The sequence below is a fragment of the Dermochelys coriacea genome, chromosome 21, assembly GCF_009764565.3.
Source record: "Dermochelys coriacea isolate rDerCor1 chromosome 21, rDerCor1.pri.v4, whole genome shotgun sequence".
NCBI classification, from domain to species: Eukaryota; Metazoa; Chordata; order Testudines; family Dermochelyidae; genus Dermochelys; species Dermochelys coriacea.
Genome location: NC_050088.1, coordinates 5,501,619 through 5,518,365, shown reverse-complemented (window position 1 = coordinate 5,518,365; position 16,747 = coordinate 5,501,619). Strand labels below are relative to the sequence as shown.

Below are 16,747 nucleotides of genomic sequence, written 5' to 3'. Positions count from 1 at the left end.
TTATTAAGAGCAATTATTGGGTAAATTGATGTAATTAAGGAAACCAGACTCATGCAACTCAGCAAGATCCTAAATGGACCAATCCATGATGATCTTTCAAGTCTTTGAGTAGTAATACTCTCCTCTGACCCTTCCCCTGTACCCTCTTTCAGGTGTTTAATGGTGTAGCTGATGGATTCAGTATCTGTCAATTGACCTTTACTGTTGATTTGTCTGTAACATTGCTCTAATTTGGATCCAATGGACTGAATAAGCCCAGCAGAAAAACCTGTTTCGTGAGGTCAGAAGTGTAAACCATCCCCCATGTATCACTAACCTACTGTGCGATCTTGGGGAAAATCACTTTCCTTATCCATGCCTCAGTTTCCCCATTTGTAAGACTGGGATGATTATGGCATACCTCAAAGGAGCATGAGGAGGCTTGAGGGCAGGTCTACACTACAGCGGGGACGCTGTGAGATCGATCCACCAGCCGTCGATTTAGGTGTTCTAGTAAAGACCTGCCAGATCGACTGCAGATCGCTCTCCAGTCAACCCCTGTACTCTACCCCCGATGAGAAGAGTAAGGTAAGTCAACGGGAGATTTTCTCCTGTCGACCCCCTGCAGTGTAGACTCTGTGGTAACTCGACCTAAGGTATGTCTATTTACGTTATTCACGCAGCTAGAATTGTGTAGCGTAGGTGCACTTACCACGGTAGTGTAGACATAGCCTTAGCTTGCTCTGGTTTGTATGGCTCTTTGAGCTCCTCTGAGGAAAGGCGCTGCATAAGTGCAAAGTGTGATATTTAAAAAGAAAAAAAAAAGTCAATAGGATTTTGCAGATATTTATAATGTAGATTGGTTTCAGAGTAGCAGCCGTGTTAGTCTGTATTCACAAAAAGAAAAGGAGGACTTGTGGCACCTTAGAGACTAACACATTTATTAGAGCATAAGCTTCTGTGAGCTACAGCTCACTTCATCGGATGCATTCAACTGTAGCTCACGAAAGCTTATGCTCAAATAAATTTGTTAGTCTCTAAGGTGCCACAAGTACTCCTTTTCATAATGTAGATTGCAAAAAGAAAAGGAGTACTTGTGGCACCTTAGAGACTAACAAATTTATTTGAGCATAAGGTTTCGTGAGCTACAGCTCACTTCATCGGATGCATTTGTTTGGAGAGAAGATGATGTCTGTCTGTATCTGTACGAGTTTTTTCATGAAGTTGACACATTTCCACTCTATACGGCTAAATTCAGTGCCTTGCATAATGATAGGTTTCAGAGTAGCAGCCGTGTTAGTCTGTATTCGCAAAAAGAGAAGGAGTACTTGTGGCACCTTAGAGACTAACAAATTTATTAGAGCATAAGCTTTCGTGAGCTACAGTTGAATGCATCCGACGAAGTGAGCTGTAGCTCACAGAAGCTTATGCTCTAATAAATGTGTTAGTCTCTAAGGTGCCACAAGTCCTCCTTTTCTTTTTGTGAATACAGACTAACACGGCTGCTACTCTGAAACCTATAATGTAGATTGATTTCTTTGACCAATACAAAGCTCAGGCTGCTGGGAGTGATGTGATCAACAGCTCCTCTATATGTTCTTGTGTATACTTCAGGTCCACAGAATGGCAAGTATTTTTATGCAGCCACTTTTTGTCACTAGATGGCACCATCGACTAGAAAATGCAAAGAGCTCCTCCCTGCTGGACTCCTTTTACACAGCATGTGGGGCACAGAGGGGATGGGCTCCAAAGGCCCATCAGTCCCACGCATGGGCAGACTGTGAACACCGATAATATGCCAGGTGCTGATGTTATGTGAGTGTTTTGTTTTTTTTTTTCTCGCCAACCTTAGTCTGCTGCTAGCAAGGGCAGAGCTTATTACTCCCTGAGCAGACAGGCTGGGAATTTGGTGGAGATAGCGTCTTCTGCCTCCAAAAAGGGGGGCGGGGGGGTTGCATACTGTGCGCAAGCAAACCTCCTTCCCCCCTTCTTGCATGTGTGGGGTCATTGAAGGGAGCATTGAGCATCCCTCTGCCAAAGTGTGCGGGGTGGAGGGTACACTCTGATGTGGGACCCAAGGGTCCCGTTGCACTCATTCTCCGATGGGTCCCAGTGGTGGGCTGAGATGTGGCATTTCTGGCCCTGACTTTAAAGCTAAGTGTTGGGAGAGAAAGCAGAACGTACTGGAGTAACGCTGTGATCTGCCTTTGTTGGGTGTGAACGGTTGCAGTGTCTGTCCCAAATAAAAATTAAATAACCCCAAAGACAGGGTCTGTCTTTCCCTGGAGAGTTTTGCTGCTGTTGATTACTATTTCCTTATTGGTCTAAAGATGTAGTAAGTGCAGGCCTTCTGCTGCTAGTATAGATGTCTTCGGCCTTTATTTGCAAGTTCGATTAATTTAAGGGCGCCTATTTGCCAAGTTATGCTCAAGCAGGGATTAAGGCTCTTGACACAACTATACACTTGTACTAGCTGTCGCTTTTGTTTTGCGTTGGCTAGGAACCAAATGGCTGGAATTGCCTATATCGTCCACTAGATGGCACTCCAGGCATAGTATAGGGCTAGACTTAACTCCTGTGCTGTTTCTTCAGACCGAATAATAATGGCTGAGAACGCATCAGTCTCGGTCATTTTGTCCTTCATGCCCCTAGTTGTATCTTTCCCTGATCTATCTGCAGAGGTCTAATAGAGATCACATTAAAGCTTTATGAGCAGAATATCCTGGTGTTATGGCAACATCTCAGACCTTTTGAATCCAGAACCTTTTGTTCAAGTGTCTTGGACAAAACGGTGATTCTGGAAATTCTGCTGCATGGCGCGGGGGCGGGGGGAGAAAAGACTGAATTTTCTTTCTTTCTTTTAGATGCTGCAGGACTGCCCCAAAGCCCGCAGGGAAGTCGAACTCCACTGGAGGGCATCGCAGTGTGCCCACATCGTAAAGATCATTGATGTCTATGAAAACCTGTACCAGGGGAAGAAGTGCCTGCTTATAGTCATGGAGTGGTAAGTGGTGTTGTGTGAGAGGAGAAAAGAGCCGAATCCCTCCTCCCACTTGACCGCTTCATTTCTCTCGGGGGAGGCCGTCGCTCTAGAGAGCTGTGCAACCTGTGGGAAACGCCTGGGGAATCTTAGGATATTGGGGATCATCTGGAAAGAGCTGGTGCCCAGGCTCCCACGGCCTCATAACACGTGTGTTCTGAGCATGTGAATGGTTGGCTGCCAACACTTCTAAGTATTGGTATCTGAAGGCCGGGCCGTGTGCCTTTTGGAAAGGCAGTGTCCCCTGGATTCACAGGATTTACCCCTGACCCTGCCATCACATGAATTCAACCATTTTGAAAGCAGCATGGCTTATTGGTCAGAGCTGAGGGCCAGGAACTTCTGGGCTCTGACACCTGGGTGGTTCTATGCAAGTCATTTTACTGCTCTGTGCCTCAGTTTTCTCATCTGTAATATGGGGGTTTTGTTGTACCTGTTCACCTCACAGTGTGAAAATATTCCTTAATGTTCGTAGAAGGCTTCATGATCTTTGAACTGAAACAGAATTTGCTATCGAAATGCACAATGTTTTTTTTATTCTAGCCCTTGAGCATTGTTATAGATGAGGTGGGAAGCGGCTGTTTGAATTCTAACCTCAGTGTGTAGAGGGAGTTCTTGGAATGACTGAGGCAGCGTTGGTAAGGGGGAAATGGCCTTCTATGATCAGGGGAAAAACAAAGCCTCTGAGAGATGTAGTAAGGTTTTCCCAAGTGTTCAGCACTCGGAACTGGGGCCGGAGCATGAGCTGCTGGTTGTGGAGTCATTTGGAAAACCTGGAGCTAGGTAAGCAGGCGTATGGTCCATGGGTCCTTGTTCTTGTTGTAACAGACTCCATCATAGTCTCACCTGCAAAGAGTTCTTCATAAACTGGACCTGCTTTTGCCATGAAAAAGGTTTTGGTAGCTTTTGAAGTACCAGGGGGCTGTCGTGTGGGGCCGAGCTTTTCGTTGGGCAGCAGTGGCTGTCAGGCCGGCGGTACGCCACCGGCAAGGAGCAGGTGACACAGGCTGGTGTTCACAGCAACGTCTGAGCAAGTCTCAGAAATTTGATACGAGGAGGGAGGAATGAAGGGGAATGTATTGAAACCACATCCCAGCCACAGCTGTGATTTTTAATGCAGCTGCCTTGCTAAAACCTCTCCCCTGGCAGAGGCCAACAGGTTGTCAGGGGGCAGGGAGGGGGAGACGGAGGAGCAGTTCAGGATTTGTAAGGGTTAGGCTGCTGATCCGTTGCACAAGAGCCTTCTTTGTTCTCTGTGTGGGAAGATGCTTCTGACAATCGTGCTGAGATCCCAGGTGTCCGCAGGCAGAGAAGCTTTGAGCAGCTCATTTGTACACGTGGGGAGACGAGCAATAGGAAGCTGGTCCCCGTGCTGCCAAATGCGCGTGTGAAACTAGTTGAAGCATTGTTTTAATAGCCACCTGCTATTTTAAAGCTAGCCTGAGCATGATGGATTGGAATAGGCTGAGATACTGCCAGGATGGGCCCTGTATAAGATGGAAAGTAACCAAAGAGGAAACAGACACGAAACATACATCCCTGTGACTCGGGTCTGTTAGTGTCTCCGTTCAGATCTGGGCGTTTGTAATTCAGTACCTGGCTGTGAAGCTCTTAGCACTGACACAAATTCTCTCTCCTTTTCCGTACCTTCGATCACATAGCTTGGCTCTGTGCTTGCTATTTGTATCGGGGTAGTGCTGAGAAGCCTGTTTGAGATTTGGGCCCCACTATGCTCATTGCTGTATGGACACGTACCAAGAGACAGTCGCTACCCCAAAGAGTTTGCCATTGAAATAGCCAGGAAATGTTGTTTCCCGTAGATGGGGAGCACGGGCACAGAAAGGCTAAATGGCTTGCTCGAGGTCACTCAAGGAGTCTGGTAGAGCTGAGAACGGACCCCAGATCTCCTGAGTCCTTAGCCAAGACCGTCCGTCCTCTGTATCCATCTGGCTATTGGAGGAATACAGAAGTTAGCTTTGTATTCAGCTATTTTAGCTGCATCGTTGACTCTGCATAACTTGGGCTAGTGGCTTCAAAAGCCAGAACTCTTCAGAGAGACCAAAGCCCCCGGTCTGAGGCCTGGGGTCTGTGAAATCAGTGGGAGCTGCCTGGGGCAGAACCTCTTTGAGTACCAGGGTGCTGCTGGGCTTTGTCCCATTTGCCCTTGTGCTCAGTAAGTTTGCCAACTGCCGGCCACCCAGCTTGTCAGGTGACTGACTGGCATATGAGCTTGTGCTGTGGTGTGACCTGAGCGCACAGGCTGGGTGGAACTCCGAGTTCAATGCCTTCTTGCTTGTGTGGTTGAATGTAGCTCCGGTGGCTGTTGCTGAAAGGTAGGCCAGCAAGCTTTCCCAGAGCAATCTGCTCTCTTTATTGTAAAGGTGCTGCTGTACGGTTGTTCTCATGTGGCCAGGAAACCCACAGCGGCTGGCCCATTGCCTTCCTGCAGCAGAGGGAGTCCTCTGCTCTGCAGTCTCTCCTGGCTGCTTTCTGGAGAGGGGAGAGAGGCCTGGAAATGGAGGGCGTGCAAAAGAGGCAAACTTGGAGGCAGGGTGTTTCTGGTAGTCAGGGGTGGGAGGAAGGGAGGTTAGTACTCCCTGAACTTGGAAACAAAGCCAGAAATGTTGCAAGATCTCTCACCCCCTGCAATTTGTATTGGGGCTTCTCCCCAAAGCTCAGTGCAGCGACTCCTGGCCGCACTTGGCTTGGAATGATCGGTGAGGATCTTGAAGGCCCGCTGGAGAGGCCTGATGGGTGGGGGAGGTAGCCGCTACACCTTTAACTCCACTTGTTTCTGTATTTCAGCTTGGATGGTGGGGAGCTCTTCAGTCGAATTCAAGATAGGGGAGACCAGGCCTTCACAGAACGGGGTATGGAGTGGACCGGTGGTTTTTTTTAACCCCTTGGCTGTTTTATGTTGGTTGCTGTTGAATGAAAACTTGTTGCTTTACAGCTGGTTGGAACTTCTGCAACCAGACGTTTCACTGAAAAATGAAGAGTTGGTCAAAGAAATGTTTTCACACACACACCCCCACCCCCACCATTGACTAAAATATTGTGGGCAATTTTAAGAGAACCTGATTCTTTTCCCCAGAAAAACGTTCGAAAGGAAAAAAAATTTCCATTTTCACTGAAATTTTTCCTTGGGAAGCGAGGCAAGATTGTTTCCCAGCCAGCTCTAATCCTGCTTGAAGCTCAGATTTGTGTGCACTGGCACTCTTCAGCCACCCTGCAGCTAAGTGTGAGAGCTGAGCTGTTCGCTTCCTCTCCCCATGTCCCAAAGTGGCAGGCAGTGGTCTCAGTTAGCCATACTGAGAGACAGCCTACTAAACAGTCTAGGGTCAAAGCCAGTGGTCCATGGCGCTCCCCCAAATCCCTCTTGTTGGGAGTGATTGTAGCAGGTCTACTCTCTTTGTGGGCAGGTCCCATGTGAAGAACCCTGCTCGGAAAGGGAGACTTCAGGCAAAAGTGCTTCTTTGCCTTCTGACTCTGAGGGTCTCTCTGTGGTGCTCTCCAGCTCTTGCCTTCAGAGATGCACTTGGATCACCTGGGGGAGTGGCTTTACTTTGAGTTGCTGAGTTTTAAATACTTTTAAATTTTCTTTAATTCCTCTAGAGGCTTCAGAAATAATGAAGAGCATCGGAGAAGCCATCCAGTACTTGCACTCAATTAACATAGCGCACCGGGATGTTAAGGTACTGCGTGCCTAGTGGATGCTAGAGCATGTTTTCAAGGTCTTTGCCCTCTGCTTGCTCGACCCCGTGTGTCCTGGCCCACATAACATTGTACAATCCAGAGGAGTGCTGCAGCCACTCCCTAGCTTGCATGTAAGAGGCCCACTGAGGTTAACTGGCCTCAAGTAACTTGTGCTTTTTGAAAGGCAGGAGAGTGTGGGATGGGGAGGAAGAATAGTGCGGCTCATGGCTCCTGTTGGCTCCTTTCAAACAAGAGCTGACAGCTGTAATCCTTGTACTCCTGCCTCTGTCAGTATGGGGACATGACACTTCAGATCAGGAGCTGTACCCTTCCAGGGCGGGGATGTTTGGACCATAGGTTTTTGGTCTGGGCACCATCTCTCTGTGCATGTCTATGGGAATAGCCTCCGTGAAAGCAGAGGTCAGCTGGGGAAGGTGCCAATGCACTTCAGCTCTGGCTGGCCTTGGGGTTTCATTGCAGGTTACCTGCAGAGATCGGTCAGAGCCCATAAAAGAGACCGTGAGATGGTGGCTGGTTTGGCTTAAGGGGAAGTGGATAACTTGCTGAAATTGAAGTCTCCTCTACTCTGGTGTGTGGCCCTGGCCCTCATCATTTCCCCTGCCCTACAGGGTGATGTCCATTGAAACAATGAGTTCTTGTAAAAATGGCATTTCCTTTCTGCAAGAGCAGCAGAATTCTTAAAGGGCGAGGTCTGAATTGTTCTAGAATTCACTTGTAAGCAGGCAAGACTTCCTTGTTCATAGGGTCTTGTATTTTCATATAGCATCCGTCATCCCAAAGAGGTTTGTATACTGGGGTGTGGGGAGCAGGTGGCATTCAGAAACAAAAACCCTCCATCCACCTCTGAAACACAGCCACCCCATAGCAGCTGTTCTGCAGTCACATGGCGCCGCTGCCCAGAGCAGGAAGCGAAGAAGAGTCCCACGTCCAAATGAAACCACGGGGAATTTTGCAGAGGCAGAATAAAGTAACTTTGATTGGAATTTCCCCAGGATATTGGGGCTAAACACCCCCCAGTTGGCAACAGATTTACAAGTTGCAAAGGTGCACGCAGTTCCCTGAAAGATGCAGCTTCCTGGTTGAGCAGATTATGGTGTGGGAAGGGGTGGAGAGAGAGCTGTCAACAAAAGCATGAAGACTGAAGATCTAAAATTGTGTCGGGAAAATCAGTGCAAGTTGCCTGAATAGTACCAAGCCCGAGGGGCAAGGGATGGGTTCAGGCTTTGTGAGACTTGCCCTTCCCTAATGATTATACAGCTCCACACTGCCAATGTCCGCACCCCTCCTGTTAGCTCTTCAGTGTCAATTGGTGTGGGAGACAGAGCTCTCTGTAGAATATCCCAGGTCTCATTCACTGGCTTGTAACAAATTTCAGAAGTTGTAGATCCTTACTATATGCTGGGGTTTATAGAACTGGCCTGGAAGTCCCACTAACCATGCCATATCTTCTGGACCTAGCTAGGATCTGAAAGGCTCAGGGGTGCGAGTGGGGGGAGAAGGGATGATTCTGGGATCTCTGGTACAGAAGCCGCTTCAGCTGTTTCAAATCAGGTCTTGCCCTGGGGGGAAAAATCAGTCAGCAAGCTGCCAAGAGTTGAGCTGCAATGGGGTGGATTGAATCCTCTTTGGCTCACTTAGAACCACATGGCTCCCACTGATATGTTCATGGTCAAATTTACAGTGACTCTGACATGCTTGCACTGTTCTAATGCTGCCCTTGGCTATGTGGGAGGTAGGAGCCCGGAGGACTTGGCCAGCACTTAGTTTGCTTTTTATTCATTGTGTTTTCACAGCCAGAAAACCTCTTGTACACCTCAAAAAGGCCCAACACTGTACTGAAACTCACTGACTTTGGTTTTGCTAAAGAAACCACCACCCACAACTCCCTGGCCACACCGTGCTACACACCTTATTATGTGGGTAAGTCACGGGAAGCTGACTTGCCCCCTTCCAGGGAATGGGGATTGCGGGCATCCAGAATCTCCCGTTGTTGCTGCTGTTTTGTGCAGGGAAGGCCAGGAGCTGTGGATTCAGAGGCTGTAAGGCCAGAAGGGGACCACAGTGATCATCTAGTCTGGCTGGCTATATAACACAAGCCAGAGAACCGTACCCAGTAATTCCTGCATCAGGCCCATAACTTCAATTTGAACTATAGCTGTAGCAGGGTATAGGGTTGGGCCTGAGAAGCAGAACGCTGATCCAGACAGTACCATTGCTTTGGGGTGTTCGGATCTGAAATTTAGGTCTGGGCTCCAGAGCTGGAAGGGCTGTGGGTTCCGATCCCGGCTGCCTGTTAAAATCCAAACTCTTCAGCTGGGCAACCCAGAGGACTGGTTTGATGGCACATGCCCTGGAGATCTGTTCCTCTGTGGTCCCTGCTCCAGAGCTGATGGTGATAATTACAACCAGGTGTATTGCAAATGCCATCCCAAATGCCATGCCAGGTGGGGTAAGCAGGGCAGGGGCATGTGTGTATCTCTTTCTGCAATGCACCTAGCACACATCAGGGCATTGTATAAGCAATTCAGTGTGGGCACGTGAGACTCTCCCTTGTACTTGCCCCACATAGCTTTATTAATGCCCCTCTGGCCTGATGTGTAGCACCCCTTACTAGTCTAGTCCTGGCTCCCCACTGCACAATGTGGCTAGGGGATTTATATAATTAGGTCCTTTCCAAGAGTAGGGCCTCTCTGGAGCACCCTGCCAACTGTGCTAAGCTGTGTCTACTGTCAAATGGCTCAGGACTGGGGTGGTTTGTCCATCAAACTCATGGTCTCAGCCTGCGTTAAAGCTCCTTGCTCCAGAGGTGTCCCTTCAGTGTTTAACCCCATCGCCTCCTTGCACAATGTCTCTGACTGCCTTGTGAACTTCTTTCGTTCTTTCTTTCCCCAGCCCCGGAGGTGCTGGGCCCGGAGAAGTACGACAAGTCTTGTGACATGTGGTCCCTGGGCGTCATCATGTACATTTTGTAAGTAAGCAGTTTCCCCTGCACCATCCTGATGAGCGTTGCTCGTGCATAACCCAGGGCTGCAGCTTCCACCCTCTCAGTAGCTGTCCCCAAGCGGGCTTGCAGGGCATTCCGTGGGGGAAGCACACAATGCCCTTTCCCTGAGTCTGGCCAAGCAGTATGCCGGGAAGGCTGCACTGGGCACAGTCGTGAACATCTGATTTCTTCCTTCTCTGCTGCTGAAAGACGCCAGCCAGGGACGCCCCCCTGGCTGTTCAGTGTGTGCTGACTGACCCAGTCCTACCCAGGACAAATGACTCTCTGCCGCAGTGAAATGATTGTGGATATTAGAGATGGGGGCAAACCTAGTGGGTCACGTAGCGCACGTCAACGCTGGAATAAAAGACCTGCGGCACAGGGACAGCAGGCTTGGGGTACGTGGCTATCAATTGCTGTGTGGATGTTTGGGCTCAGGCAACCCTCGCCTCTCTTGGGGTCCTAGAGCTCAGACTTCAGCCCAAGCCCAGACGTCTACACAGCAGTTTGAGCCCCGTAGCCCAAGTCCCGCAAGCCTGAGTCAGCGGAGCTGTGCCAGCCGTGGGTGTTTGTTTGCTGTGTAGACGTACCTTTAAAAATCTGGCCTCTAGACTCTCTAGTCCAAGCAGGTGCAGGATTGTTCCCTGTCGTACAGTGTCCGTCTAGTGCTCAGCCCTGCCTGTTTGCAAAGCAATGGGGTTCCCGCGTGTCCTTTGCAGAAGTATTGCAGAGACAACAGATCTCCCTGCTGGTGCGTTTTTCTTGTTTTAGGCCTAAAATTTCCCCTTTCTTGGAATGATCTCATTCCCCTTAGAGTCCCCTAACTGCCTCTCCCTTCCTGCCCCTCCTTTGCTGTCACTCCACCATGTTATGCAGACAGATGTCACCCATGTGATCCTTTACAGCTGTCTCCCTCTCACAGAGGTAGGGATAACCCACTTCAGCTATCCAAGGATGCTATCGGACAAGCTAGCCAGAACTGACTTCAGATTATAATACTAGATCAAGTTCCCTTGCTTATAAGTTTTTAATGCAGTGTAAAGGATTTCCCCTCTGCAGATCACTTCATTACTTTCTCTCTCTTTGGCTTAGGCTGTGTGGGTATCCCCCTTTCTATTCCAACCATGGTCTGGCCATTTCTCCAGGCATGAAAAAACGGATCCGAATGGGCCAATATGAATTTCCCAACCCTGAGTGGTCAGAAGTGTCTGAAGAAGGTAAAAGCTGTGGCAGAGTGTCTGCTCCATGACCATGTGTGTCTCCGCTACCCAAACATATTGCTTTGTTTAGAAAAATGTCCATATCCTGGCACATGCAGAAGCCGTGCCTGGACCACCTGCAGTGAAATCCCAAGGGACTGGTTCTGATATTGGCAATGTGGTTTCCCTTTCCTGGGGTGTGTCAGGCTTGTAGCTATAATGCCCCATGGGAAAGCTCAGCCTATGTGTGTCTGCGACCTCCAGTTGCAGAACAAGGCCTTACCTATTGCAGCCAGCAGTGTAGTTGCACTGGTGCAGACCCCTAGCGTAGACAGGGGAAGCTGTGACTTACACTGGTACCGTATATCCCCTTTGAATAGTGGCTTTGCCTGTCTGTACTTGGGTAGCACCTGTTAGTTGGTGGCTGCTGCATTAATGTCCCCCTCCCCCATCCATGATCCTCCAAGGGCATCCCCTCTCCAATTCCTGGCTCCCCGGCCAACACCTCTCTTGAGAAGACCCGCATGTCTCTCCCTCCTGACTAGGGTATTTGCAGGCTATGTGGCTCCCTACCTTCATCATGTTGTTCCCCCCAGAGATAGGCTGCCCAAGCATACCTGTCTGCTTTCTCTCCAGAGATGGTTAACAGTGTGGCTGCCCACAGCTGGAAATATCACACAGCTCTTGTTATGCAAGTCTCTTTTATTCTTAAGGTAAAAATGTTCCAGGGAAAACATGTTAAAAACAATTCTCCCCCCTCCCCCCACTTACTATTAAGCTTAGTGGAGTTCACCCCAATCCAAACAGGGGTTCTGGCAGGAACAGTCCTTCAGCACCCCAACCAAGTGGTTTCAAGTTCACCACAGTTTAGAACAAGCACACAGTCTGATGAGCCCTCAGTGGGCCCAGTCCTTCCTACTCTTCACTAAGGATTGGGGCCCTCTATGGACCAGGGGGGGCCTGTCTGGTTGCTGGATCAGTAGGAAGGCCCCAAGCCTGGTTAAAACAAAGCTATTTATTCAAAAATCCTTTCTTTGTCTTTTGGTCCCTTGTGAATCCAGTCAGGACTAGTCTAGGTGCACCTCTCCATGGGGGTGGCTTCAAGGGGCTGATAAGGAGAGGCGTTACTTTAGCATCCCTCTCCTCCTGGAGAAGGTACGTACAATTCTCCCATAACACTCGCACAATTCCCTGTTTAATAACAATGGACTCCAAAGGTATTAACCCTAATTTAATAAGGTTTGTCGAGGATATTACAAGATACTATCCGTCTGCAACAGCACCAATGGCTTCAACTGGGGCAAATCCCTGGTGGAGATGAGGCCGAAGAGACCAGCAGAGGTTCTGGCGGTTGCTAGGGCCTAGCATACCCTTGGGGAGAATATATATTCTAAATGCTACTTTTTTATTAACACCTCCCCACCTCCCTCTACAGTTAAACAGTTGATCCGGAACCTGCTGAAGACAGATCCGACCCAGCGCATGACAATAACGGAGTTCATGAACCACCCCTGGATCATGGTAAGTGCGCGGCTTTCTTGAGGAGAGACACAGAGCCTCAGAAATGTGGCAACAGCTGGAACTGAGAAATGGGACTGTGGGGAATTTTATTGGAGGCTCATCCTTTGTCTCTCTTACCCTCCCCTCTAAAGCAATCGATGCAGGTGCCCCAGACGCCGCTGCACACTAGCCGAGTCTTGAAAGAAGAGAAAGACTTGTGGGAGGACGTCAAGGTAAAAACTCTGAATTGCTTCTGCCCCTGACCCACCTCTGTTCCAGCAGGCATAGCTTGTACAGCCTGCTCTCCAAGTGCCTCATCTCGGTGGACATGAACATCATGCTTGGCAAGGCTGGGAGGGAGCCTTTGGGAACTGGAGCCAGGTCACTGGCCCCAGTCCTGCCAGCTGTACCCTGCCCCCCAACCCCCGGAGTAGCTTGCCGGATCAGGGCCTTGATTGGCTGTACTAAATTGAGTGCTAATAAAGAAAGCTTCCTTACACAGAAACTGCATGGGAGAGAAGAGAGTATTGGGAGGGACGAGCCCAGTTCTATTTGAGTCCTGGAAATAGGAAATTAGTGAAATCAAGGGGCTGGAATAATTTTGTATCCACATGGTAAAAAATAGAAAAACTGTCAACTCCTGATTAGTGGCCATGCAAAGCCTTTTCTTCACTCTTTCCTGCCAGCAGCCTTGTTGTGGTATTGGCCCTGGCTGTGCTTGCAATGACTGTACTGTTACTGTAGCATGTTTTTTTGGCTGGGTTTCCAACCTGACCTGGAGGCACGAGTGGATGATTGTCTTTGTGGCCTCTTCAATCCTCTGTGCATCTTCTGAGGCTGCTAATAAAGGTGTTTCTGTCTGTGATGTGAGCATCAAAGCCACCAGCTAATTTCACTTGCTGTGGACCACTAGACCGCTGCTGGATAGTAACAGGGATCAGGTTGGGGAACGACTGGCGCTGTTTTGTGTTGGAAAGGGCTACTTGTCCACTAGCAACCAAGCCACAGACCACTAAGTTGGAATGCTTAGTGGTATTTGAAATCATTTGATCCAAGGAACAAAACCTAGATTATAGGATGAACAAGAGCCAATGGCTGGACGTTAGAAGCTAGACAATTTCAAGTGGGAAACAAACGACAGATTTGTAACTGATAGTAATGAACCATTGGAACAACTTCCCAAGAGACATGGTGGATTCTCCAACTGTAGACTTAAAATCAAGCGTGGGATGCCTTTCTAAAATGATGTGTGTGTTGAGCGACATGAATAGAACCATTGGGTGAAAGTCTTTGACCTGTGCTACGTGGGAAGTCAGATGATCACACTGGTTTTGTCTGGCTTTAGGATTTATGAATGTCTTGGTTAGGGGTACACGTGTGTATGGGCATGGACAATGGACATGGGTACACACATGGGCATGGGCCCAAGCCAATGGGTTCTAGCACTAATGTCAGATGCCCCCATCGCTAACCAGGCCCTGTATTTTACTTGGTGTTTCTAGGAGGAAATGACAAGTGCCTTGGCCACCATGAGAGTAGATTACGAACAAATTAAGATAAAGAAAATCGAAGACTCCTCCAACCCTTTGCTTATGAAGAGACGAAAGAAAGCAAACCCCTCTGAGCCGACAGCACTCCCCCACTGAGGGCCCCCTCTGAGCCCTGCCTGACCGTCGAGAAAACAATAGTATTTTTTTTAAGAAAAGGACAAAGACGGACTTCATCAAACACGTGGAATTCCGACATTTATGCCAGACGTGTTGTTTCTTAGCTCCCCACCCGTTTTTGCGGCCTTTTTGGCGCATGTGAGGAGATGGCCCCTGTGAGAGACACAACTTTATTTTTGGCCTGAGAGTTGAACAGCTCCGGTAATTTGGAATTTTTTTTTTTTTGTTAATATTTTTTTCCTTCTTCCTTACAAAGACATGGAAATTCCTGTGGCGACCTTTTTAGGGTATATAATATATAAATATTTTTTAAAACTACTGTAAAGCTGAAACCCAGACAGTATGTTCCCCGTGTGAAGCGCTGGCTAGAGACGAAGGCTTCTGGCTTTTTTGCCTAGTGCTGATGGATTAGCCCCTCAGGTGAGCCTCTGTAAACACAGGCTGAAGCAAAGAGGCTCAGAGATAGGAATATACTTAGTCCCTTCCATGCTCCTTTTCTTAACCATTTCCCTTCAGGGACTGGTGGTTTGGGGGGTGGGGGTGGTCTTGGGTGTGCCTGTGGATCTGGAGCACCTTTTCAGGCCTGGAAAATTTCTTTTTAAAGGTCTCGTGGCACAAATCCCCACTAAACAGAAAGCCTTGGCTCTAATGGTGCATGCACAGGGTTATTTTCAAGTACCATTGTGCGTGTTTGTTTGGGCTGTGTGTATGTATACATCTGGGGGGCATGTCGTTAGTATGTGAGCACATGCACGCACGGGGGTGTTCTTTCTGGATGAATATGTGGGGGTCTGTAACATGCCTGGAATTCAGTTCTAATCTCAGAGGGCTTTGTGGGGGAGGGATGCTGATGCCTCTAACAAATTCCCTACAGCCACCCCAACCTTCGTGCCATTAGACCAGAAGCACCTAATGCAGATGCCCCATTGTCCAGTTTTCATGACTGTCCCATGCTGTTAGGGCCGAACCCTTTGCAGGGTCCTGCCCTGTCTTTCTCTGGGCTCCTGTGCCCTTGGCTCGCTGTGCTGAGCACAGCAGTCCAGAATTACCACATAGCATCAAACTGCACCTCTTCAAAACTTGCAGTGGAGGTGAAAGCAGACATGGACGAGCCCCCCTGCAAGTCTGTCTCTCCTCAGGGGGCCGCAGCACTTACCGTTGAGCCTGTGGGAGGCTGAGCCCTTTCACTCACCCCAACTAACCTATTCCTGCCCCACTTCAATGTGGGAAACACAGTTACCCCGCATCGGGGAAGCAGGAGTCAAATGGGACACTTCCCACCCCGCTTCTGAGCCATCTGGCTAGTGACTGCTGTGGATTTCAGTGCTTGCAGTGCTGCGGCATTTCCTTAATTCTTCGGCTGTTACTTCCCCCCGTGGCAAGAAGCCAGTATGGGAAGAAGCCGGTCAAGCTTCCACCAAAAAAACCAGCTGACTCAGGCATGGATGGGAGAAATGGGGAATGTATCTAAAAGATCAGTCGGGCTTTAGTCTTGTTCAGAACTTCAGCTGGGATTTGAGCACTGACCCCTTCCCTTCCTTCTCTGCCAGGCACCCCGGGCTCACGGTGAGCTCCCCTCTTGAATCCCCTCCTTGTTTGGCCACATGCTACCAAAGGGGAAGGCAGTCCCTGACTTCATCTACGCCCCCACCACCTCTCCGCTCCTGGTGGTGTTTGGTGTTTGCAACGGTCTCTACTCCTGGGAGCAGAATAGCTACCCTGAAGTCTTTAGTCTGATTTCTCTTCCTCCCTCCTCCCCCCGCCCTCTTGTCACATTGTTTCACTGCGTTTTAATGTGTTCAAAGAAAAAACATTTTTTATGGAAATGTTTAGTTTTTAGGTGACATTTTAGGCACTGTATGGAATTTGAATTTGTTTTAAAGACAAGTTTTTTTTAATTTTATTTTATTTTATTTTATTTTTGTCTGTTGGCTTATACTAATCCTTCTGGTCTGCTTTTCCCTCTTTCGGATTAAAGACACTTCATGCGTCGTGCAGTCTTCTCCTTCTTGCACGTGTGGTAGAGTGGAAAGCAGCTTGTTACTCCAGATTGGCTGCTGGTGATCTTCACGGTGCAATACTCGGGGCTTCATTTTTTCCCCCAGAGCGGCTGAGCACAGTGCTGGGTGGGATTCACCCTGGGTCTGAGCCAAAGCTGAGTAAAGTCTAGGGAAAAATGCATTGACTCCGGCTCCAGCTCTCCAGGCACAGGGCCTATGCACCACTTATTTTGACGACTTGAGTGGGATTGGAGTGTGCATTGACCTTGCTCTGGCCTTTTGCACAGGGGTGGATTTTACTCCATTGATTTCAGTTGGAGCTGTGCGGGTGCTTGGTTTTCCTGCAAACCCTGATGTGGCCATTGCCACTGCTCTGTGCAGGTGGGACTCCGGTACCCCATGTGGAGCTCAGAGCAGGTTTCAGGCCAAAGTATCTTTGTTTGCCATTTATTGTGGCTAAACAAATACCCGGTTCAAAACAATTCCTTTTTTTCCTGCATCATACTGTGCCCCTGGACTCTGATTCTCTCCCTCCCTCCCCCTCTGCAGGGGATGGATTTTGCTCAGAGGCAAGGACAGTCCTCGTGGCTGATGCTCAAAGCAGTAGAATTACACAGGTGGGTTAGCTCAGGATCACCCCCTTTCCCTGTCATTGTGCATGG

General features: G+C 48.9%; 1 protein-coding gene across 1 annotated transcript in view; it reads left to right on the top strand.

Annotated features, from left to right (window-relative positions):
- Nucleotides 1–16,077, top strand: part of MAPKAPK2 (MAPK activated protein kinase 2) — a 77,917-nt gene extending 61,840 nt beyond the window's left edge. Inside the window, exons 2-11 of the mRNA XM_043500670.1 lie at nt 2,844–2,983; nt 5,825–5,889; nt 6,635–6,714; nt 8,530–8,656; nt 9,629–9,704; nt 10,812–10,936; nt 12,354–12,439; nt 12,571–12,651; nt 13,921–14,107; nt 14,380–16,077. Coding sequence (XP_043356605.1) covers nt 2,844–2,983; nt 5,825–5,889; nt 6,635–6,714; nt 8,530–8,656; nt 9,629–9,704; nt 10,812–10,936; nt 12,354–12,439; nt 12,571–12,651; nt 13,921–14,064 — 924 coding nt within the window. The 3' untranslated portion in view covers nt 14,065–14,107; nt 14,380–16,077. The remainder of the gene's footprint in view (nt 1–2,843; nt 2,984–5,824; nt 5,890–6,634; nt 6,715–8,529; nt 8,657–9,628; nt 9,705–10,811; nt 10,937–12,353; nt 12,440–12,570; nt 12,652–13,920; nt 14,108–14,379) is intronic.
- The last annotated feature ends 670 nt before the right edge of the window (nt 16,078–16,747 follow it).